Here is a 24,637-nt window from a genome sequence, read left to right on the forward strand (position 1 = left end):
CAAAATAACAACTCTCTCTTGCTAGAATAAATAATGATTTTTCTTACTGTTCGCCCAGTGAGGTGTTGTTTATCCACCTTAAATGTCCCTACTAATATTTTCTACCATCTGGCCTTTCTGATGTTTAACATTCTTCCCATAATAAGTTTACTCAGTTTAGTCTGTTTTCATGTGATTGAAAGTGAAAAGAATTACGGTACAGTGTCTAACAGTCATCCTCCTGATTGCTCTTAGTGGCGCGTCCAGCTGCTCAGGGGGGCTCCTCCTCCTGTGTGAAGAGTAAAACATTGAAAACCGAGGAGATCCCAGACAGTAAGCCCAGCAGCTTGAACAACACCCTGAAACCACCAGCTACGCTGAAGGCTTCTCTCCCTTCTCCACCGAAAGCCTCCCTGCCTGCTCCCATGTCTGTGGCTCTGACCCCAGGGCTTGGCCCCAGCTCAGCACCAACCCTGCTCCACGCTTCGGCCAGGGCTTCCACACTGCAGGAGCACACAGCCACAGGTGACAGCAGAAGACAGTGGTATAGTTGTTGAGATGAGATTAGATTTGACCTTAAATCACACCAACAGTTCCTGATTGGACAATTTTTATGTGAGTAAGAGTCAAGTTTTAAATAGAGGTAATTACTGAATGGCAATACATTGAATGGCTATTGCTGAAAAATTGCAGACCATAAATAGCATCAGAATTCAAGATTTCATGTAAAGATTTTAACTTTACACCAATGACTCGTGACTTCACTTGGACGTCAGAGTTTTGACTCAGTATAAAGATTAAAATTATGCAGTGAAACATCTGTACAAAAAGTGTTTGTCCATGTACACCAGCAAATAATCACATTAGGATATTAAGCGATTTAGGTAAACATTTTCAAATTTTTACTTTTTGCTGGTTTAAACTTCTTAGGCAGCAGACTTTATCAGATGCAGCTGATTAATATTAATGGCATAAGTTACTTACCAAAAGGACAAAATGAAACTTTGAGTGTTCTCTGGCTAATGTTCTCTCTACAAGTCAATGTCTGTCTTTTCTCTCACAAAAGTTCATTTTTGAGGTCAAAGAAGCATAACTCTTTAACACCAATTTAATATCATTAGTAGACTGTTTGTTTTGTAGTTTCAACAAGACCAACAGAGTGGTGACTCTTTTCTTGTGGAACAGTCTAGCTGCATCACATCAATTTCAGTTATTGAATTCTTCCAGTTACACTTTTATTCATTTCATTTTAATATTTTAAGTTGACAACTGAATAGTTCTGAATCAGGATTTCCAGTATTTAGAGGTAGCTTGTGAAAAATGAGCTGTGTCAAATAATCTACAACTGTTTTTTGATTAGTCAGATACATATTTAATCAGCAAATTCATATCTTCTGCTGCTCATCAAATTTTCAGATTTTGTTTATGGGTTTTGACCATTATTTAGTCTAACACTCAAAGGCTGAAGATGAATGGAGTCAATGAGGAAGTCAAAACTCAATTCAGATTTGATAAAATGCTATCAAACCTAGTCACAGCAATAATATATCAAAGCACACTATCATTGTGCTTTTAAATGTTATGGCAATTATTTGAAAGTCTGAAATACAGATGCTTTAAAAGCATTTTTATTTCTGTAACTTCAATATACTGTAAAAAAAAAAAAAAAAAAAAAAAAAGTGTTGGGGGACTTGTTCAGGACTTGAAACACAAAGTTTAGAACGTTATCTTGACTTGGGACTTGTTGGTCATGATTTGTGAATCATTCAGTGCTTTAATTGAATTGAATTGTTTCTATAAAATGAAACTTTGAGATCAATTTGATTTTGACAAAACACAATTTAAAGACAGTCATTCATTTGCAATAATGACAGCGGAACCAATAAAAAGGTGAAATATATTTACTAAAGACATGAAAAAAGGACTTTGACTTGTAGTTGGCCAGATCATCTTTTCCTTTAACCTGATCAGTCCCGTTGATTCTGACTGAAACTGATAAACCTCAATAAGTCTGAGTAAAATAAGAACTAGAGACTCAGGTGTCTTTTCTGCTTATGTTTTGGTTAAAGTAGTATTCCCCTGTAAATAACCTTAACCTTTAGTTGTCAAGGCAAAGCTGAACAGGATGATGTTTTTCCCTAATCAATCTGCTTTAATTTTCCCCAGACAAAACTCAGTTTTCACTTTCTTTCCAAAACTTAGATCAGAAAATGAATAGCAATCTCATGCCTCTGCATAAATTACAGACCTAGAGTGAGGACATAGTTAGCCTAGCTTAGCATTAAGACAGTTACCTTGTCGCTGTCTAAAGTTCATAAATACACCAACCGACCTCCCCAAAGCTCATTTATTAACACGCAGTATCAGGTTTGCTTAATCTGCACAAAAACAGAAATGTAAAAACAAGACTTTGTGGTTTTAGGAGGACTGATATGCTGGAACTATTTGTTGGCAGACAACATCAGGGAGCAGTGACTATGTGCGGCTCCCTTCGTGTCATCACTGACTGTATCTGGCAGCCTGCACTATAGTCGGAGACATTGCAAAGAAGTACTTGTGGGATGGATAAATTGTTGTTCATCAAGAAATATTTCCAGCACGTAACCACTGAAACCACAAATTGTCATTTCTGCTTATGTATGGGTTAAACAAATGAGATATAACATGTTCATCAGTGAGCTTCACAGGTGATGGTTGTTGTATATTTGAACTTTAGACAGAGCCAGGCTACCTATTTCCCCCTGCCTCCAATCGTTATGCTAAACTAGGCCAACCATGTCCTGAACTCAGCTCTGTACACAGACATGAGACTAATGTGGATCTCCTCAACTCATTCTCGGTAAAAAAGTGGATAAACATCTTTTCCAAAATGTTACTGAAGTAATCTGAATGGCTCACAGTCCTTCCAGTCCAGTGTGTTCTGATTGTCAGTCGATCATATGCTTATTAAACAGGCCTAATAGAATTTTAAACATTTTATAGCAAAAATCCTGTACCCCATATTCTGGGTTAATGCTATTCGTTTTCTCGATCCCATGACAGATGAAGTTGAAGAGTCTCATATGGAGAGCATCTGTGTGGAGTCCAGGGTTAAGGAGAGAGAGAAGGAGCTAGTGGAGGAGAAGGAGAAAGAGGGAGAGGACAAGAGAGAAGGGACGAGAAGTCGCTCCTCCTCCACCTCTTCAGAGGATTACATCATCATCCTCCCTGACTGCTTTGACACCAGTCGGCCACTGGGGGAGTCCATGTACAGGTGTCTGCCTTGTCGGCTCTGGAGTAACAGCACTGGTCACCATGTGTTTTCATGGGAATCTGTGGTGCCTTTAAAAAATGGTTACATTTACAATAAACCTGCAAGAATCTGGCTTATATTTCTTTCAAAAAATAAGTAAGGGACTCCGTACATGGCTGCTGGATGGTGTATATCATAGCCTTCCCTTTAATTCTACATTCCATGTCCTGTTGCAGCTCTGCTCTGTCCCAGCCTGGTGACATACCAGCCAAGACCCCCACAGACCCAGATACTCCATCTTCTTGCCACCCAGGCTGTACTGCAGAGGGGGAGCTAGGTGAGGCGAATGAAGCAGCTGCAGCTCCAGGGACAGAGTTGTCAGGCACCAGCAGTGCTAACGACATGCTTTGTACATCTCAGACGCTGGATGATGAGCCACTTACACCTGAAGTGGTGGCCCCACCTAAAGCCATCGTCACACTAAGGTCAGTATGAATGGTGACGTGCAAACAGTCTAATATTTGAGACAGGCCTTTATATCTATTCTCCCCGGTTATATTAGTACACTTTTTTCAGCCTCTAAATTTTCTGATCTGCTTTCATTTTAATTTGTTGTTAACGTAACAAATCAGTTCTTCCATGTTTACCTGTCATCTTGATAAATTCAGTCTGATGTCCATTTCCACAGCACTAATTCCAACAGTACAGCAACAGTCATGGCATACTCATCACTCACTGTTCTCACTTTCCTTTTTAATAGAAATGTTTTCATTCACTAATTATTTTTTAACCTTTTTTTTTTTCCGTTAACAAGCTATTGTCAATGAAACACACACAAACTCCAGTGACTCAGGGGATATAATCGCTCACATTCTTGGTAGGATATAATGTGAGATAGTGGCAGGAAGTGTCGAGCTTGATTTACAGTTACTTAACTAAGTTTGAGAGAAAAAAGGCAAGCAAATTAAAACAGTATTTGTGTTAAAAAGAGAAACTCAGAGGAACACATTGGTTAGTTTGACGTGATGGTGTGTCACTGATGGAATTGCTGCTTTGGAAATACCATATACATCATTCTGAATTTAACATGTGAACTATTATAATTTTTGTATTGCTGGTTATTCAGCCATTAGTTGAATACCTGCTTTTAAAGAAGTATTAATTATTTTTTGGCCACTTGGGGGTAGCACAACAAGCTGTAAACACATACAGCTGACATATTATGACCTTTGTTGTTATGGTGAACATGTTTGCAGACCATTGCATATTTACACATCCAGCATACACAGAGCAACATTATCATTCATTTTGAATCGTGTTTGTGTCCACCTGATGAATGTAAGTCTAATATTCACTCTCCTTTTAGCTCTGCTTTTGCTCCCTACCAATTAAACATCTGTCTCTTTAGCTGCTAAATGCTCCTCTATGTTCACCAACATCTCTGTTGTTTGGTGCTTAGCGAGTAGTGTACACTGGGTTTAATAGAGCTTTTTCACAAAAAGCAGCTGCCTTCTGCTGCTGGACACAAGGTTGAGAAGAGCAGTGAGACTGAACCAAAAAAGTAAAGTCATGGCCCGCAAAACCAAAACAATGAGCTGAAAGAGGCTTACATGCTCTTTAAAGTTGAGGAGAGCAGCAGAGTTGGTGAATTCGACAAATTTCACATTACAAACTGTTGTTTTGTCTTTTCTCGAAATTTTGCCTTAATTTTGATAATGATGGTAAAATTACAAGCGGGAAATACACAGAGAGAGAGAGAGATAACATGCAACAAAGGTCCCCAGCCGTAGTCGATGTGGAGACTTTGTGATTATATGGTATGCAGATACCCCAATGCAACTTTAATTCGAAGATTTACAGTTTTCTTCTATTTTTATTTTCTTTTTTTGTGGGAGGTTTGGAGGTGCCCTAGTGTTTGTTGCACTGGTTTTACCTGATCTAAAAATGTCTTTCTCTTGACATTGTACAGTCCAGAGAACAGTGGAGAAACAGATGTTGATGCTGCTGCTGCTGGGGAAGCAGCTGAGGGCTCCGAATTGTACCAAACTGAGGATGGTAAGCACATCGCTATATTGCTACCATTTATGAAATAACGAAACTAAGAGTCTACAGACACACTAGCAGCTCTGTGAGGCTGTACTTTTGTTTTGAAAGATGTTGAGATATTAGATATGATTACGGATTGTGTGTTATTTTTTTTATTTTATAAACTGGATAGATGAGTGATGGAGTCCAGGATAATGTGATGTTTTTTTGTCTCGCAGTCTCGGGTCCTGAACAAACTCAGACAGATGATACTAAAGCTAGTAAGGACACAGAAGACAACCCTGAGGACCTAAGGTCTCACACACACAAACACACACACACACACACACACACACACACACACACACACACACACACACACACACACAAACTAGCATGTGTGCCAATGTGTTATGTAACACAAAATTGCAGATTATGAAGATCATGTACTAAAGGAATAATGAGAACTAAGTTTTGGTTTTATAAAGAAAAGAAAAAATGCAAAAGGATTAACAGTTTTGATAAAAGAAATACTGTATATTTTAGCCTACTATTGGTGGCATCCAGGCCCCTAGCATACTAAATCCATCTCACTTGGTGTAAATGAAACTGTTGTAACCAAGTTCCGATGCACAAAAACCTGGTCATCAGAAAGTGGTACAGCAAAATTCGACTGTGCATTTTTGCACATTTTGTTCTAATAGCTTGATGGTGGCTAGTTGGTGAACTATTGTAGCTTCCGAGCTAACCACTAACATGCTAGCCAGTCAGAACATGCTAGTAGTAGCCAGTCACAATAGCTCCCTGAGCTTCTTTCTGCTTTGAACTGGACCATTTACTCCCCGCTGGCCTTTTTTTCACAGGATTGTACATCATTCAATTGACCCTTTGCTAGGTCTCCTATAATGCAGACTGGCCAATCATAGCATAGCATTGGCCAGCTCCAACCAGGGTCCGATACCTATACGGCTGTTCTCCATAGACTCCAATGCATTTGTTTTGGATTTTCATCATTTTCAGGCTATTTTTGTGGAATTCAAGCAAGTCGTGGTTGAACGTTGTGCCTTAGGGCACATGTAACAGTGATAGCAATCAAAGTAGGTCCAATTAGATGTCCGAAAACCTGTGGGACTAACATTGACAGGGTACAGCACATCAATCATGAACTAACACTTCTGTGCTACGCTTGCTACTGAAGGTATACTGAATGTATACACATACTGCTTTTGCTTTTTAATTATATCAGCAGTTAATAAAGACCTACTCTGCTTTACAGAAACAGTGTTGCTCCTCAATTTCATAGTCTTCTGTCTCAATTGCCAGGTGATGTTTTGGTTCACTTTTACATTGTGATCTGTAGGCTTTAGCTTCTATCATTATCTTTTTAACATGTTTTTGCTGCTTTGACGCATACTGTAGATCCTTGTGTCTTCTTCTCTCTGAAATTGCTTTTTTCGTTTTTCCAAAAATTGGATAATAATTCTTAAAGGACTGCAGTTAGTGACTGCGTGTGTGGGCGCTATGCCAGCTCCGGCAACTTATAAAGTTGATATATAGCAAATTTTAATCTACTGTAATGACCACATGACCTCAACTAGAGCGGAAAGTGCAAAATTTCTGGACAGTTGTGATTTTTAAAAGGCTCCTACAATTTCCTAAAGTCTTATAACCTACTGCAAATGAAAAACTGAGTGAAAATTTAGTAATTTTGGAACAAAACTTGTCTGGGTCATTCAAGTTTTCTATTTAAATACCAAGGCTTTTACACAGCAGATGTCACGTTTTGGATGTAACCTCCTTATTGTCTCTCCTTAGGCACTCAGGTATCACCAGTGGCCTGGTGAAGGGAGCTCTGTCAGTAGCTGCTTCTGCTTACAAAGCCCTGTTCACTGGACAAGGCCCCACAGAGGTCAGCAAGTATTTTATCTCACAATCTTATTTAATACCTCATATTTTTTATCTGTGTTGTTAAGACATTCAAGTACTGAAACTAAGGATGGCCTTATCAAGTTTTTTTTAGCTTTGATCCCAATCTGAGTCCTCGAATATTAGATATCTACCAATACCAAGGCCGATGTGATACTATTCCTATACAGTACTTTCCGCTTGCTATAGATTATGGATAATGTCTGTTTATTACATCTATAAAGGAAAGCCACAGGGCAACGCTTACATACATTTTTAGAGGCATTTTTTCTTCAAAAAAATGAAATTAGCTGGGAATGCTGGAGTGTAAATGTCCCCATATCCAATATAGTATGACAGAGCTGCTAATGATAGCCTAAACTCTGATCAAATAGACCAGTTTACATACAGGACCAATTTCCACACAATTTTACAATAACTTTCTGCACAGTGGATATGCTTTTTTTTTTTAAAACAAAACAAAAAACCTGTAATCCCACAAAATAATGCAGCACGGTATGCCTCTAGCCTTGAAGTAATGCTGGGTTACTACTGTAGGTAAGACAGTTAGCTCAACATGCTAATATTTGTGTCTTACAATAGAGCAAATAAGTTTAAGTTTAATCCATTCCTTAATTTTTGCTCCTTTATTTTTGGTTTAGGGAAGTGTAAAAAAAAAAGAAACTACCTTCCAAAATCTTTATATACAGGGTATCTTTCTTAGTACAGCTCTATGCACATCATTTAACTTTCAGAGAAATGCTAAGCTTGACAGGCCTGCGGTGCCCACATACTTTTTGGATAGTTGTTGTCTGAGGTCGGGATTTAGCAGACAGTCAATTCTTAACTTGTTCTGTTCACATATACATGAGACATTTGTTTTCATATAATTAATAGCAGGTTTCATGGACTAATCAGATCTTGTTCCCATGCAGCCTCCAGTAGACTCTTCCGCCCAGGACACCATGATGGCCGTGTTGGTGGAGATGGGCTTTGGGGACCGGGCGCTGAACCAGCGGCTGCTAAAGAAACACAACTTCAACCTGCTGGATGTTGTCAATGAGCTTGTTCAGATGACTGACAATGACTGGTACTCCACACGCTACTAAAGAAAGAGATGAAGAAGTGGAGGAAGAAGAGAAAAGGGGATAGAGAAGAAGAGGATATACAAGAAATGATGGATGAAGAAAGAGGAGGAAGATAAACGGGAAGGGAGAAATTCATTTCTGTTCATCTACCTTTTAACCTTCGTCCTTCTGCCAATCTCCTCTTACTGGTCCAGTTGGATGGAGAACATTCTTCTCTATGACCATCTAAAGGGACATTCCAGCAAACTCTCTTGGATCCTGTATCAGACCATCACACACCCACCCTCTGTGGTATTACTTTCAGTGTAGGCCTTGATAGACACAGGGCAGTTTATTTGCTTACCAATCTAAAAAAGTTAAAGAAAGAGACATGTTCCTAAAGTCTCAAATGAGTCATGTTTAAATTTCAAAAAATTAAGGCTACATATCCCAAGAGCACTACAGCAGCTAGCTGTGAAGCTAGCTAAAATTAAGTTGTGCTAGCTGCAAAAACTAACCACTTCCATTTCACTATATTAAAGCAATCCAGCAGATTTCACAGTTAACGCAAATACAGCAACATCAAAATAAAAATTATGTTAATTATCCTTTAGTGTAAGATTATATCAAGTATTTACATCTGCTATGAGAACAATAATAAGGAGATCCACATCACAGGTCACTTTTGTACCTAGCCAGTTAAGTCAGAGAATGTTTAAACATGCTAGTCAGTCATAGACTTAAAATCCACATTAAATTTATTGTATACTTTTGTCGTACACCAAACAGTGTAAAGTGCTGATACACTTGCTTTTAATGAGGCATTCCTGGGTTCTTGATGGTTCCATTGGACCTTTAGTCGTTTGGCTCTGATCTGCCCCAGAGATATGCTACCCTAACCTGAGGTGTCTTTACAAAGTTGCATAAAGGCCCAGTCACACCATAGAGTGGCATCCTGTTCAGCACGTCCATGCAAAAAATGTGGTGATAGTGGTAGTCACTACTTGCAGGACTAGTCGATAAACTACTTTAACTGGTGAACTAATGGCTAATGCTGTCACAACAGCTCCTCAAGCTAATTGGACAGTAACTTCACACATTTTGTTCAAAAGCCATATTGACCATGTCACATCAGTCTTGGTCAGTTTTAATATGTCTGGTTTATTGTGAGCAGTGTCACAAATCAATGAGCAAGACTGCTTTGCTTTGTGACAATATTTGATTTTTATTTGACCTGTGATAAATGTGATGAAGTACCTTGATTTGTCATCACTATATTAGCCAAAAACAGACATTCCCATCTGGTGGTTTTATGTATAAACACTTAATCAGTTAATTTCAAAGACATTAAAATTTACTAATTTTAAGAATTACATATACCATGATAGAAGATATTATCCACATTGCCCACCCCTAATCACATTAGGTACACAGGCAAGTATTTGAATAATACTATTGTGTTGGAACCACTCGTCTAAACATTTGTGGTGTACAAGGTTATTAGCCTGCAATTTTGTTGATATTATTTTTGATCCATAACTTTTGTCTATATCACTGGAGAATATATAGGGATCTCACATAGCTATTACTGTACTGTATGCATAACCTGCTGTAGATGAGTAGATGGCCACTGAAAGCAGAAGAACATTCCTCTCTATGACTCTGGATTTGGAGAAAGTATTTGCACTTAAAAACTTACAGCACACAGGGACCATTCATTCAACATAAAATCTAACTTTTTCCTATAATTGAATTTTCCTTCTTTCACACATTGTTGTCTTAACAGTCAAGCATCTTCCCTGATGTTGTTTGTTGTCCTGAACAAGCTAGCTGGCTCCCACAATAAGGATTTTCTGTATTCCTCGAACCCTCTGCTCAGACTGAATGTCTAAGTATGCTTCAAATGAACTAGTTCATTCAAGTCAAGACCTGCTCTGAATGGCCACACTCAATGGCGGGATTCTCTTGGCTGCACCCTACTGCCTCGCTGATTGCCTAATTCCAGCAACTCTTTTTCTTCTTTTAACTTCTTTTTTTTTTCTTGGCCTGTTTCCAAGTGACCTCTGCTGTGGTTAATTTGTGATGTGAAAAGGAAATAGGACCAACCACAGGATTTAACGATAGTAGATATGGGGTTTCAGCATGAAGGAAATAATTGGATAGTCATGGTGATACATATGCACTTAAGCATGTTTTGTGGATTTATCCGTGATAGAAGAGAAAATGAAAAGGAGTTAAACAGAGCGAATATCCTACTCCCTGTGCTTTGGCAATTCCCTTTTAAAAACTAGGGGAAATGTAGCGTCTGTAATATTGCAGTAAAAGTTGCTTCTTTTACATCCTATTTCTACCTGTTCATTATTATTCAAGTGGGTCCAGTGTTGATCATGCAAGATAGCATCATCTAACCTAACCCAACCAAACTGTACAATGATTAATAATAAATAATAATAAATTCTTTGTTTGAAGCATAGAGAGGACTGAAGATAAAAAGGAAGACTTCACTCACACTTAACTCACGGTCTTTCTCTTCATTTAACATCACACATGAAACAGGTCTTTACAAATCAGCCTGAGAGACAAAATAGAGCTTGAGTTGAATCCTTTCAGCCGAGCTCATATGTGTTCATATCATTTTGCACTCCTGTCATCTTTTTTGAGTTTCCTCATAGTGATAAGGTGTGGGAGCTGATACTCTTAAAGGATGTGTACTTCCTTTGGCAGAGCATATTAAAAGTATGTACAGTACGGTCTTTCCAGACTTTTAACTGGAATCGAACAGTGTGTAACAATGTGAAATGTGCAGTTTTTTTCTCCTTGACAAATGTATGAATATATACAAAACCTCCTAGTCGGAAGTAATGACTATCAGTTAATTTCATTAGTAAAGTTAAGAATTGAGATCATTTGAGGTGTTTTTTCTTCGAGTGCTTGAAGGCTGTTTCGGAAATTTTGAAAAAAAATTAGAGCTGTGGATGTTGTATTTTCAGGCTTATTGTGTGGTGGTTGAATTTGCTCTGCTGTATGTGTGTGTTAATGTTATCTTTTGCAAAAAATGTTACCAGATTGACTTTGCACGTGAGAGGACTTGAAGGATTTGTGGTTAAAGAAATCATTTAATAAAACAGCTCTTGTTGTAGAATTATGATAAATTGTGTGCATACCTGGTACCAGTATCACTGGTCAAGAAAAAAGATTTAGCACAGAGATGCTACTCTATGTTTTTGTTTTTTGGCCAAGCTGCAAATTCAAATAAAAATTGCTGTCTCTAGAAAACCATAGACACTTAGCCTGCAATTAAATTAGGAATAGTTTAATGTTTTGAGAAATATGCTTATTCATTTTCCATTTCCATTCTTATGTCTGTACACTAATTATGAACCTACCATAGCCTTTAGCTTATCTTAGCATATAGACTGGAAACGGGGAAACAGCTAGTTTAGCTCTGTCTAAAGGTAACAACATTCACCCACCAGCACCTCTAAAGCTCAGTAATAAGCAGAAGTCACTGTATTGAGCCAAGAAACAGCCCAGAACATACAGTAGTCCTGCATAAAACAACAGCGTTGCCGTTTGTCACTTTGTTTTTTGTCTGAATTAAACTGTTGATATAAGGTGTTCATTGGTGAGCTTTAGAGATGATGGTAGGTGGTTTTTGTTACCTTCAGACAGAGCCAGGCTAGCTGGTTCACCATTTCCTCCCAGGGAATGTAGGACATGCAAGGTAGCCGTGATGCACACGAGAATGCGTAGTTAAAAGCAAGTATATCAGTTATCTAACTCTGAATAGGAGTGCAAAGTGTATTTCCCATAATGTTGAGCTATTCCTTTAAATGTTAGACAGAGTCGTTTTCATCTGTGCAGCTCAGCCAAAAACTGAATATTTAAACTCCTGACTAACTTGACTCATGCAAAATGATGAGGATATGGGGTGGAGATTTTGATGGGACGTTTTCCACTCAGCAGTGCAAATTTTACAATACCAGAGTTCTCAGTGAAACTGACTGGCTCTGTTGTAAAATAGACACAAAACATTAACTTAAACATGTTTTGATGACAAGTATTTGAAAAGGAAACAAGGAATTTGTCATTGAAACATATTTTTGTGTTTTTTTTTTTTTTTTCTTTATTTGGGGCTGTCTATTTGAGTTCATCTTCTGCTACAAAGTTCCTGCAGTAAACTCTGTTATCCGCCGTAGTTTACCAGACCTTTACATCATGTGTACTACGTTTTATTATACATTTTGCATCACATTGACTCAACAGAATCTTGCCACATTCCCTTTAAAAGACGTAAAGTATTCTCAATGAAACCCTGCTGCACATATCCAATCCAAATTCTTGTGAAATGGAAACTGGCGGATATTTGCACTTGATGAAGTGTATGTGTTCCACTGGGGGAGGTCAGGTAAAATATTTTCATATCGGGGTAACAATACAAGTAAAGTATTTAAGGAAGAAGAGAAAAGCTGGATTTTTAAAGCTTTTTTTTCTGTGTTGTACTGTGTATGAACATGGTTATGATATACAAATCAATCTGTCTCAAGTTAAAATCAGTACAATATAGGGTGACAATGTTTTACAAAAGGAAACCTTCACTGAGGCCAGTGTCAATGAAATGAAGTACCAACTTTAAATAGAGGACCCCATGCTCTGAACTAGTGAAGAAATTTGATAAACATTTGTTTGTATAATAATTCCTTTCTCCTAAGCTAGATAGTATGTGAACAACCCTGTAACATGTACTTCTGTTCTGTGGCTAAACAATAGACACTGTCACCTGAATCCTTGCTTACAGTAACACAATAAAAAGAAGAAGCCAAAAGCACAAGAATAGTTGGGGTAGTACTCAGAGGCATTGTAGTTTATTAGTTAGTATTGTTGAGAACTCAGGATTTTAACACAGAACTCATATATTTGTGCTGTGTCCGTGGAGCTCTGCTGTCATCTCACCATCTCTGTCAGGCTGAAGTGCATTCAAGAAAGAAAAAAAAATGCTGACTAACAGCTGAGTTAAATTCCCAAACTGGCCAGTATAATACCGGAAGTGAGGCGGTTTTGTATTTTCAAAATGAAAGGAAGAAAGGAATAAAATGCGGCGATTTCCTTTTAACAGCCTGTGGGCTCAAAGGTTTTTTTATTGTAAACAAGCGCTCCATCAGAAAAAGAAGAAATCAAGAAATGGTCCGCTGAAAAGTGGCTTTTCTTGTTCCTTCGCTGAACTTAAACGGAAAAACGAAAAAAGGAAAAAACTGGAAGAGTGTTTTTTTTTTTTTTTGGGGGGGGGTCACCGTCAGCTGGCATCTCTTATTTAAAAAAAAATGCAGGGTTTCATTGGGGTAAAGAAAACATCATCCATGATAATTTAATACAGAGTTGTACATAACAAGTAAATATGATCATATCCAAACACTCAACTCACTGTATCACTAAATGTTGAGTAAACTTGGTGAAACAGCCTGCTGGACATACTAAAAAGTGATATCAATGACAGCTTTACTTCGGAAGCGGCTGCGTCTTCAGTCTAGCCGGGTATCAACTTTATGTTCTTGTTTGCTTTACTTTGAAGGCTGACAGAGGAAGTGGCCTGTGGGGCGTGACGGTAACGGACTTGTGTGTCGCTGCCACCAGTAAACGCAACACACGAACAAACAAGAACGCAGCCTTCGGTACCTGGCTAGACTGAAGACGAAGTCGCTGTCAGAATTATCACACAGAAGCTCAGCGGTCAGGTAAACTGTCAGCACACTGTGATCATCCCGCAACTGAGAAGCATCTGGAAGGCGGTTAATTATGGGAAATCAATGTGCGACATGTTTTAGAGAGCTTGTTGCGATATGTTGCCTTCACTGCAGAAATCGGACTAAACGTTATTAAATGATCAATATTCGTGCTTCCTTCCTTTCGTTGCCGGTGGCAAGGCAACGACCGTCCTGCACGTAGTTTAAACTGCCAATTGCGCCCTCTGTGTTCTTTAAACATAATCTAGGTGGGAGGTTTATCTTCTATGTGTTGGAAGCAAAAATGTTGATGATAAAATTAAATGCGAAGTTCATCTTGTTTACTGCAGTACACGGTGTCTGCAATGCTCGACTGCCAGGTAAGATCATTACATTTTAAGACAACTGTTTGTCACCGGAATAATTCTATACTCTCCACTATTGAATTATAAAGATTAAAAGTTTTAGAATACCTCAGTTTTTCCAGCTGTTTTTTAAATGTACGTAATTCAATGACTAACTGTTTCTGAAATTAAAGCATATAGCCAATAAATAATTGGGGATTTTAAAAACAAGGAATCATGGAATCTTTTTTTGTTGAACAAATTTTAATCTACATTTTTGTCTCACTCAGCAGCCAGACACACTTGTGCTGCTCTTTATATAATAGAAATCAAATATTGTTCAGAAAGTTCTTCCCAACTCTTTCGCAAAAGTTCCCACAAATGTTGTTGCACTTGTAGGCGGTTTAGGTTTCACTTTCTGTCCCGTTCATCTCAAACCATCTCCATGGGGTTTAAGACCAGACACTTTGCTGGTCTTCCATCATGTGAAATCACCACAACCATTCTTTTCTTCTAATGTTTTGGGTCTTTATCTTGCTCTAGGATGAACCTCCGACCAACCACTCTGTCTATATTTGTTACTTGTGTTTTTCTCATCATTCTGAAGCAATATACAGTCCTACTTCCTACAGTACAGTGTTGTCCTAATAATGCATCAGAGGGTGTAGTAAGGGTTTGTTCCAGCACTGCCTTTGTACAGACAGAGGGCTTGTAAGTTATCAAAAAAAGTTGGGGAATTGGTAGGAATTGTTTGCATTACCTTTCAAGGCTTCATCTACTTCCATTTAAGGTTATTCACCAGAATTGAACTGCTTAAATTCCAATAAAAACAGGAAAAAATTGGCTAGCCAGCTACTGTAAAGATTATGAGTAAAACTCCCCCCAGGAGAGAGTCTCAAAAACTATAGAATTGACTGCATTCATAAATGCAGGCAGCTCTACAGCATTTGGAGTCATGTTTGAGTCCACCTGTTGAATGTAAGTCCAATAGTCACTCACTTTTAGCTCTGTTTTGGACTCCACCAATTCCTGAGAAAAATATCTGGCTCTTTAGCTGCAAAACGATCCACTATGTTTAACAGGTAGTCTGTAACAGTGTCTGTTCGCTATGTGGTGCTGGGCACGTACTGAACAGTAGGTTTATCTGAACTTTTTCACTGTAAACAGCTGCCTGCTACTGCTAAAAACCTGAAGCAAAAGCTGTGGGCTACAAAACCAAAAAATTAGCTTAAAGATGTTAAATTGCTCTCTAGAACTGAGGGGAACTGCAGAGTTGGTGATAATTCTCAGCTGATTTGTTGTAGGATGAACACCTCTGATGTTACACGCAGTAATTTCATCCACTGTTAAAGGAAAATTCCAGTATATTTCAACCTGGCATATTTCCTTTAAATGTAGCCATTGTGACTCTATGGTTTACTTTGGGGCAGACTCAAAGACAAAAGTTTGAAATAATTCATATAATAAAAATTATTTTTATCTGGAAAGCTGTAGGAAGCTGGTACAGCTTACCCTGACGTACAATGATTTTGCAAGTCCTTGTTTCCCTGTATCTCTATAACAGAGTTGATAAGTGTAAAGCATAACCCAAAGTCACAGTTGCCACATTTATCAGAAATATACCAGGTTTAAAATATACCAGACCTTTCCTTTAATATAAAAAATACTGAAGGAAAATTTTCTGTGGGTTGAACTAACCTCAGGACCCATGCGCAAAAAATTTAAAACCCTTTTCAAAATAGCATTTTAAAATTCAATTTTTAGTAAGTCTTTCTAAGACAGATAAAGGAAATTGACTTATTTGCTGATTAATTAAATAATTATCTTTCACGTCAACTTTATTAATACTCTGAGTTTAAATGCAAGTTAATCACTTCATAAAGCTTTTTAAAATTGATTGATTTATTGATTATATTTAACTCTATATACTGCAGCCAGTGCTTGTAGCAACTAAATTCAATTTCTTCCATGTAATGTTATACCATTTCAAATAAATTGCCCTTTGAATGACATTACATTGTTAAAGGAATTGGTAGTAATTCATTTATTACATCTTGTTGGCATTATCATGACTTCGTAAACTACATTATATAATTTAATAAAGTGATTATGCTAAAGCATTACAGCATTACACAGCCATTCATCACATGACAAGCTCTCATTATAAGCCAATGTGAAGGAATATTTCTAACATTACAACAAACTATAAAACCTTTCATCTCTATTCACAGTGCATGGATGCTGTTAGGAAACTAAGGCTGTCCATGTTGATTTGTATTTGTTTTTAAAAGCACTATTGTTTCTTTGATCTGAAAGCTATCATTATCTTTGCTTTGCTAGTTTTTTTTGGAGGCCTGTGTGTACCTGCAATTTCTCAGCAGGAACCTTCACCACATTCATAAACAGTGAGTCTACAGTATTCTGTTTATTTTAAACACTATTGTAGCGGGATAGCTTTTAGGTCCTAATGTCGTCCTTCCTCTTTCATTTATTTAAGTCACCTACATCTTCTCCACATGCAGGTGCAAATAGTTCCTGTTTTAGTTTAGTTTATTTTTAGTTTTAGAGAACATACTATACCCTACTTAGCCAAAGGTTTGTGGACAACAGAACATTTAACCCATATGTAATTGCTGATCATGTCATACCAAAAACATGGTCATTAAGGGATAGTTTCATATTTTTAACAGTCTGTCTTAAGACAGTTAGTCAGGTGCCAAAATGAGGTGTGAAACGGGTTTGACTTGCTGCTAGTGTTCTTCCTGTTCATACTGGCCATCAAGAAATCCCTTCCTAACATTCTTCCAGTGATGGAGTACAAATCCGCAGTCCTCATTCTGTGCCAGAATACATTCCAAAATTTTGCTGTTTCTAAAGTCTCGGTTAAGCAAGATAAGTGAGTATCTTCCAAAGTTACAGTCTTTTTTGTGTCAAATTTCTTGTATCCTTTATATTGCTGCCCCTCTGCCATGGCTCAACATGGAAACACTGTCCAGGGAACCAGTTAGAAGTAATTCGGTACTAAAAAGACAGTAACAGTGACACAGATTGCATTTTTGCATGGAAGGAGTGTGGATTGTGTCCCTCATCACTAACATTAATAAAGCATTTGGAAGAGATATCTTATAATATGCTGCTATATGCTGCTATAGTTTAACAGTGTTTTCTGCTAATGACTGACAGTGTGGTTTTAGGACCAGTGTCAGTAAAAGCTGAGATTATGAGAATTAGTTCTTAATATTTAGAGAAAAAATCCATAATATTGTGATGATACGGTCATAATTTTACATAAGAATAATATTTTAGAATAGCTGTAATATTTCAAGATAAGGTAATTACTTATGAAGAAAAGGTCATATCATTTGAATAAACACAGTTATATAAAAAAGTTATATTATCTTTAATATTGAAGCTTTAGTGTTGTCCTTATCTTGTAAGTCGCTTTGGATAAAAGTGTCTGCCAAATGAGTAAATGTAAATTCAATATCTCAAAAAAAAAAACTTTTATGAGAAAAGTCATAGTATTGAAATAAAGTTTTAGTTTTACATAAAAAGATCAAAAATAAAACTAGTTTTATGAGAAATTTTCCTATGTAGTTGTAATGTTTAAAATATAGCTTCAGTTTTATGAGAAAAATAATATTAAAGTACGTCATAAAAAAAGTTAAAATATTTCAAAAATGAACTAGTCATTTTATGAGAAATTTTATAACATTAGGATAAAGTTCAAATTTTATGAAAAAGTTGTAATATTTCCTTAAAAGAATAAAATATATTTTTATTATTTTTACTAGAAAAATTCATGTATGAGATGAAAATTATAGTACTAATAATAGTATATTTGATATGTATTTATAATATAAGAACAAAACATATTTTCATAACATTATTCTGAAAATATTGGTAATGCAACTTAATTTTTTACCCCTATTAGTCCATCAAGTTTTGAAGTTGACTAGTATCTGAAATGTTCTTCTTCCTTCCTAGGTATGGGGGCTGTTCCTAGCAGGTGTGATGGTGGCACTGGGAGTGCAGGATTACAGCACAGTAGGAGTGGCCAAGACAACGACCACCTGCCTATAATTGAGAAGGCTGACATCAAGAGGCGGAGCTCCAACAGGAGAGACAGCTCAGGAGAGACAGTTCACTGTCCGACCTGCTGGGGTACCGGACGTATACCCAGAGGTACTGAACACCCACAGACACTAGGGCAGTCACTTTCACAAAAAATCAAGTTCGAACAAATTTGAACTGGCAAATAATCAATATACCACAATTAGGACCACAGTCATTATTATGATTATCCGATTGGCACCGCTCTGCTCACTAATCTTCTCCTCTGTTTTTATTGATTAGTTTAGTTTACCGATAGTGAATTTTAAGAGCGCCCTCTGCTGGACCACAAGGTAAACTACTTCAAAAAGTCTGATGTGCTTATAGACTGTAAATTTTGAATTTGAACAGGTCATTATAGTTAATATATTTAATTTTTTCCCACATTCAAATGAGTGTTCGAATTTTGAATAAAAAGTTACAGCACACACAAACGCACGCATGCACACACAGGCACATACATCTGTGTCCCCTGCTTTAGGCTTTGGAATAAGAAGGTCCCTACATTCTACCCCAGAGCGTCAGCTAAAGATTATTTCCATTATTGATTAATCTGTTGATAATTTCTTCTATTAATTACTTCTTTTTTAATTCCATTTAATATAACAATTAAAGGGTAAATACACTCTCAAATTCTGCTAGAACCTTGTCTCCCAGCATATGTAAAAAAAATGCAGAGGAGTGATGGAGCAGCAACAGCGGGAGGGGTGGCCTTGTAGCTAAGTAGTGTGTGACATGGAATGTCAGTGTGTAACTGTGTGGGTATCTGTGTTGTAGTGGAGCTAGCAGCTCTACTGTCAGAGGCTCTCCAGTGTGTGTCTGTGGGAGAGTGTCAGTACATAGCCGTGGCCATGATGTTTATCATGGTTAATGTTATGATTTGTCAACCGTGCAGTCTGCACACTTGTAGCATGGACAGTCTATACAATCCCAAATTTTGACTATGTGCTGACCTTATTTAAAATAGGTAAATTTCTTTTACTGCTGCTTTAGGTTAAGTAGAGCTCGAATGATAAATTGACGGGACCATGTGTCATGGTGATGTCCGTACAGAAGAGAAAAAGATATGTTATGTCATCTGGAAACAGTGTCTCCATTACATAGTTTGACCACCCAAGAGCACAGACAGGTTGATTGTTACACTATTGTTACATTGCCTCCGTGTTTCTTTGATATGAAACCATGACCATGTGTGTTACAGGTCAGGAGAGCAAGCTAGTGGCTGTCATCCCCTGTAATGACCAGAGGCTGAGACCCAGGCACACGTAAGGAAGCAAATACTGACCACCTTAATTAAGGTTGATTTAAGTTATTTTTAAAACCTAAAAATAAAAAAACTTTCACTGGACTATATGAACTGATGATGATTTTGATGTTTCCTCCTCTCTCAGGAAGCTGTATGTTGCTGTGTCTGTTGGTGTGTGCCTCATGGTCAGCACCCTAGTGTTGTTCTTCCTGTTTCCTCGCTCTGTCTTTCTGTCTTCAGTAGCCGTAAAGTCATCCTTTGTTTACTTCACTGAAAACGAAGTGCAAATTAACATCACGGTGGGTAGAGAGAAAATGAAGGAGCGAAGCAAAGGGTTTGATGGATGAAAATAACTAAGAAGTCAAGGTGTGGAGGGATGTATTGATAGGATGAGCCATAATTCTTTTGATTGCCATTACTCATAGGAATAATGGTATGTCCTCTGATTCATCATGCTGTCTTTCAGTCACAACTCTTTTCTTTGTAGAATGTGTTGAACATAACCAACCACAACTTTGCAACGGTACAGGCCTATAATCTGACAGTGCAGGCCCTCAACTTTGACATGGTGGTGGGAACAGTGTCGATCAAGAACGTCACCTCTGTCAAACCTCTGTCCATCAAAACGGTGAGCCATCCCAACCTCACAGAAACAGCTAGTAGGGATGGCCTGAAAGGATGATTAAAAATATTTTTAGTCATTAACATTATTATCACAAAAACTGTCAAAAAACACAAGACAGACAGATCTAATATATCTGCAACGCCATATACAGCAGCATGCTGGTTAAGAGATAAGTCTGGTTATATTCCATATTTTGTCTGTGAAATTGGATAAAATCGTCCACGAAGTTGTCAGTTTGATTATTTCATATGATTTTGCATACCTTTGCCATATTATGATATTTCTTTATATCAGAAAAATACTTGATAATATGATTAAAAAATACTTGTTGATATTGTTTTATGATGAATGGAACTAGTTGTCAGTGTTAATACTTTAGGAGTGAGGAATGGGAATGACTTGCTTCTGCCTCTTTCTTTTCTTCGCAGTACTCCTTTGTGATCCCCATCAACCTGACAGACCGTGGCCTGAGGTGAGTTGCCAGCGTTACTTACAGTACAATTCAGCAGACAGAGGACAGAAAAATTCTCTCAAGCATTTAAAGAGGCTCTGAATAAAACCTTATTTAAGAAGACTTGGTGGTGTGACTAACTTGTTCAGTTACAATGTGTATCAAAATGGAGACTGTCAGGAGATCATTTTGATACACATTGTGACTGGTTCAGTTACAATGCGTATCAAAATGGAGACTGTCAGGAGATCATTGCTGAGGTTTCTACTCTGCAAATGTAAACAGATTACTCTTTGTGTCGACTTCTGACACCTGCTGATGGATCAATGTCTAAGACTTGTGATATACTCTTTATCAATATACTGTATATACATAGACAAGCATCTACAATTTGAGCTTTGTGTGTACATGGAGGATTAAAAAAAAAGAAAATAAATTCAGCAGTTATGTCCTACTTAACACTTGAAATACTGTTTTCATTTGTTAATTATTTTAAATCACTTCTACTTTCCAGTTTTGCACTCACTTTGAAGCTACTGTTATTGACACTGCACTTACAGTATACATTGAAAGGCATAGATTATGTCATTTGAGCCACTGGAGGGCTTTCAGTTGCTTTCAGTTTCAATTAAATATCAGTGCAGGAACTGTTGAGTTTCATTGACAGTAACCTAACAGGGATAAAAAAAGACAACAAAGTGGGAGTGACTAGAAATAGTAAGTAAATTGCAATAAAAACAATATTTCTGTTTAAAGAGAGAGCAGAAGTGACCCTTTTTTGGGGGACTGATGGAGTTAGTGCTGTGGAAATGTATATTATTACAAATTTACAGCAGGTGAACATGGACAAAGTCTTGAGTTTGTGTCAACAACAAACAGCCATTGCAGGTTCCCTGTGGAATTTTTGACCCCTAGTATGAAGAAGTTTTGTAAACATAACTTTTGTTTGTTTACAAGAAAACTCCACAGTGCACCTTTTAATAGCAATTTCAAATAAGACCAGCACAGAAAACATCCTTCTTACCTTCTTCTCTTACCTAAGTATGAGCAGCAGCAGATGGACTCTATTACTTTCTTTCTGAAACTTTGTGATGGGGCACCCCATGGCTTAGGGGTTAAAACTACTGTGAACTGCAACATCCATGGTCCCATTACAACTCTGAAACACAGTGTTCAAACCAGGAACACAGTCCTTTTTAAACAAGGCTAGTTCTGTTGAAGGTGATCAACATGTTAGGCAGCTGATATTTAAATTTTGCTTTATCAAAGTGAACGTCATATTAGACCTTAGTGTTTTTTCTTTAGGTTTTTTTTTCAAATCTGTAATTTAAAAGGAAAAACCGAATCCACTGTCATGGGATTTACTGTGTCTGTGTTAAAGACAGGACATTCCCTTTGAGCTCTGGCTGTATAAGCTGAAGAAGCAGGTCCACTGATTAAAGTTTACTTCATGAAATTTACAAAAGAAATACAGAAAATTGTAAAACATAATGAAAAAATGTTTGGTTTTCATTTGAATATGGTCATCCAATCTTATTTTAGAGCTTTCCAGGTCTGTGTACAAAATAAGATGAGTTTTTGGTTTTGAATTACATACAGTATGTATGCTACACACTGGTAGAATCTGTTACACTAACTAACCTGGCTGTTAAGTTAGCTTGGCCTTCCTGGGATTTGATTGGTTTCTGTTAAGCTTATTGTCTATCTGTGTATTCATCGTCTGTTTTTTCAGTTCAAAACAGGTCTGTAATCATTATTGTTGCATAAAAACTGTGCTTGGCACTTCTCTAAAATGACCATTCATTAGCTGTTTTTGCCTTGTTTTTCTCTGCAGTAACTACTGTAAGAGAGTGTCCTTGCCTGTCCACATTCTCTATGTGCATCTACAGTAAGTATCACAAGTTCAGCGAAGTGCCAAGGTTTCTTTCACTCTTTCTACAGGCAGTGAAAATCCTTTCAAATTTGTGGAATTGAGCAAAAGAAATAAAGACAGGGATTTTTGTAGATTATTATATAGTCTCAATGCTAGCTTGCCAACTAGGGAAAGTGGTCAACTGATCTTGGGTCATTATCTTTTTGTATGTGTTGTATGTATTTGGTCAATGTTTTTAGAAATTTGTACCTGTCTTTGGAAGGGGCTAATGTCAAAATTGACTTTTAAGACTTTGTTTTGTTTTAAAATGTGTTCATGATGCATATTTCTAAATAAGGGTGTGTTAAATGAAGTATTCTCAAACTAACTGACATACAGAACACTTGGGACAAGATTCCAGTTTTCTGGTTGCTTTCTGAATCTATGAGTGATAGGAGCCCAGAAATGAACTTTTGCCAAGGGACCCCCTAACAGTGATGATTTGATGTTGTTGTCGTGTTGCGAGTGACTCAAAAATCACTTTGAAATCCAATTTGAGAGGTCAGAGCGTCCGGACTGAGATGCATCTGTGGAAATCCGATTAGAATTGCATTTCAAATAACCTCCAAATATAGTTTGGATCCAATTTGCAATTCATGAGTGTTTTTTAAAAACTGACTTCTTTATGTTCATGGCCAAGGTATGGCTATTGAAAAACCTTGGTCTGACCTTTGACCTGCCAAGATATTTAACATCCTTAGCTGAGTTCAGAGCTAATAACCATGACACCAGATCACAGAATAAATTGGCATTGAAAGTTTATCATACAAACACTGAACTGGAACAGACTGGTTTCTGGGGCTATGCACCTAACTACTTGAATGAGCTGCAACACAGCTTGAAGTCAGAGACACCCATTCCTCTGAGGGACTTTAAAGCTTTACTTGCTTAAATTTCTAATAATGTTCGTGATTGGTTTGATTAGTGTGGCCATGTCTGTGATGGTTGGTTGGAGTGAATGAGTTTCATTGTTTTGAACTTGTGTATATAAAATAGTTTGTTTTCAGGTCTCTCTTGAAAAAGAGATCTTGATAACAAAAATAAATAAATAAATTTATCCAGAACAAAAACAAGGTTTCACTGTACGTGACTGATTTGTAAATACATTAGGTGAAACATGAGCTGTAGTAATATTTTTGGGGGGCATTTTTATGCCTTTATTTCATAGTGACAGTGAAGCACAGGAATGTGGGGAAAGAGAGTGGGGGAATGACATGTAGCAAATGGCCCAGTCGACTGGGAGTTGAAGCAGGGACTCGCTGCTCAGGGCATTTACACCCATGTGGGATGTGCCCTAACCACTCATCTACTAGGTCACCTTGTTGCATGGTATTTTTAACGCAAGAATACGCCACACCTTTAATGATAAAGGCACTGAATTTTCTCAATTAATTTCTTACTATGAGTGATGTGGTCCTACATGATAACATTTTCAAACAGTTGTTGTGACTTCTCATTAGATTTCTCTGTTTGTATGTTGTTCTCACTGTACTGGTTTGAAGTGAGTGGGATTAAATGGTGATGTCATGTATTTGTATGCACCAATGGTTTCCACTTCTGTTTCCACCTCTGCTTCACTCTTTAAACAGAAGTTATCCCGTAACATTCTAAGAATTGCTTCACTATTTTCAGTGCTGAGAGATTAATGTCAGAGGACAGACCATTTATACTATCAGTGTTGACTTCTGCCCCTGTTTGTTCTATGAAGCCAGCACTCACATGACTGGTTATCAGTCCCCCACAGTTCAGTCACATGCTTCAGTGGATGGGACAGAAAAACACTTATTTTTGCCAACATTTCATTATACTTCAAAGATCATCTGTGTTACTCCATGCAAGATCCAGGAATAGTTTGAAAAGTTTTGTAGATTTCACTATTTTGAACTTCACTGCTGCAGCTTCTCTGATTTATGAAGACAGAGTAGTGTCACACTGTAAATGTTTTAAGTGCAACTTAAGTACATACTGTATACACACATGCAAAGTACTATCTCCTGAACTACTGTGAAAGTCATGTT

General features: G+C 37.4%; 2 protein-coding genes across 10 annotated transcripts in view; both read left to right on the forward strand.

Moving 5' to 3' along the window:
- Positions 1-11,573, forward strand: part of nbr1b (NBR1 autophagy cargo receptor b) — a 38,669-nt gene extending 27,096 nt beyond the window's left edge. For all 5 annotated transcript variants that reach the window (XM_040119762.1, XM_040119771.1, XM_040119797.1 and 2 more), the window contains 7 exons: positions 235-504; positions 3,022-3,232; positions 3,448-3,696; positions 5,181-5,266; positions 5,476-5,551; positions 7,052-7,145; positions 8,077-11,573. In XM_040119762.1, the coding sequence (XP_039975696.1) occupies positions 235-504; positions 3,022-3,232; positions 3,448-3,696; positions 5,181-5,266; positions 5,476-5,551; positions 7,052-7,145; positions 8,077-8,250 (1,160 nt within the window). In that variant the 3' untranslated portion in view covers positions 8,251-11,573. The remainder of the gene's footprint in view (positions 1-234; positions 505-3,021; positions 3,233-3,447; positions 3,697-5,180; positions 5,267-5,475; positions 5,552-7,051; positions 7,146-8,076) is intronic.
- Positions 11,574-13,790: 2,217 nt separating this feature from the next.
- The window catches only part of LOC120787468 (transmembrane protein 106B-like), a 13,173-nt gene continuing 2,326 nt past the window's right edge, over positions 13,791-24,637 (forward strand). Inside the window, exons 1-9 of one of the 5 annotated variants that reach the window (XM_040123154.1) lie at positions 13,791-13,940; positions 14,279-14,308; positions 16,613-16,677; positions 18,260-18,457; positions 19,587-19,650; positions 19,777-19,930; positions 20,119-20,259; positions 20,685-20,728; positions 22,542-22,595. In XM_040123154.1, the coding sequence (XP_039979088.1) occupies positions 18,262-18,457; positions 19,587-19,650; positions 19,777-19,930; positions 20,119-20,259; positions 20,685-20,728; positions 22,542-22,595 (653 nt within the window). In that variant the 5' untranslated portion in view covers positions 13,791-13,940; positions 14,279-14,308; positions 16,613-16,677; positions 18,260-18,261. The remainder of the gene's footprint in view (positions 13,941-14,278; positions 14,309-16,612; positions 16,678-18,259; positions 18,458-19,586; positions 19,651-19,776; positions 19,931-20,118; positions 20,260-20,684; positions 20,729-22,541; positions 22,596-24,637) is intronic. The other 4 variants (XM_040123147.1, XM_040123166.1, XM_040123174.1 and 1 more) reach the window with 4 other exon arrangements.

The sequence above is a fragment of the Xiphias gladius genome, chromosome 3 (assembly GCF_016859285.1).
Source record: "Xiphias gladius isolate SHS-SW01 ecotype Sanya breed wild chromosome 3, ASM1685928v1, whole genome shotgun sequence".
Classification (NCBI taxonomy): Eukaryota; Metazoa; Chordata; class Actinopteri; order Istiophoriformes; family Xiphiidae; genus Xiphias; species Xiphias gladius.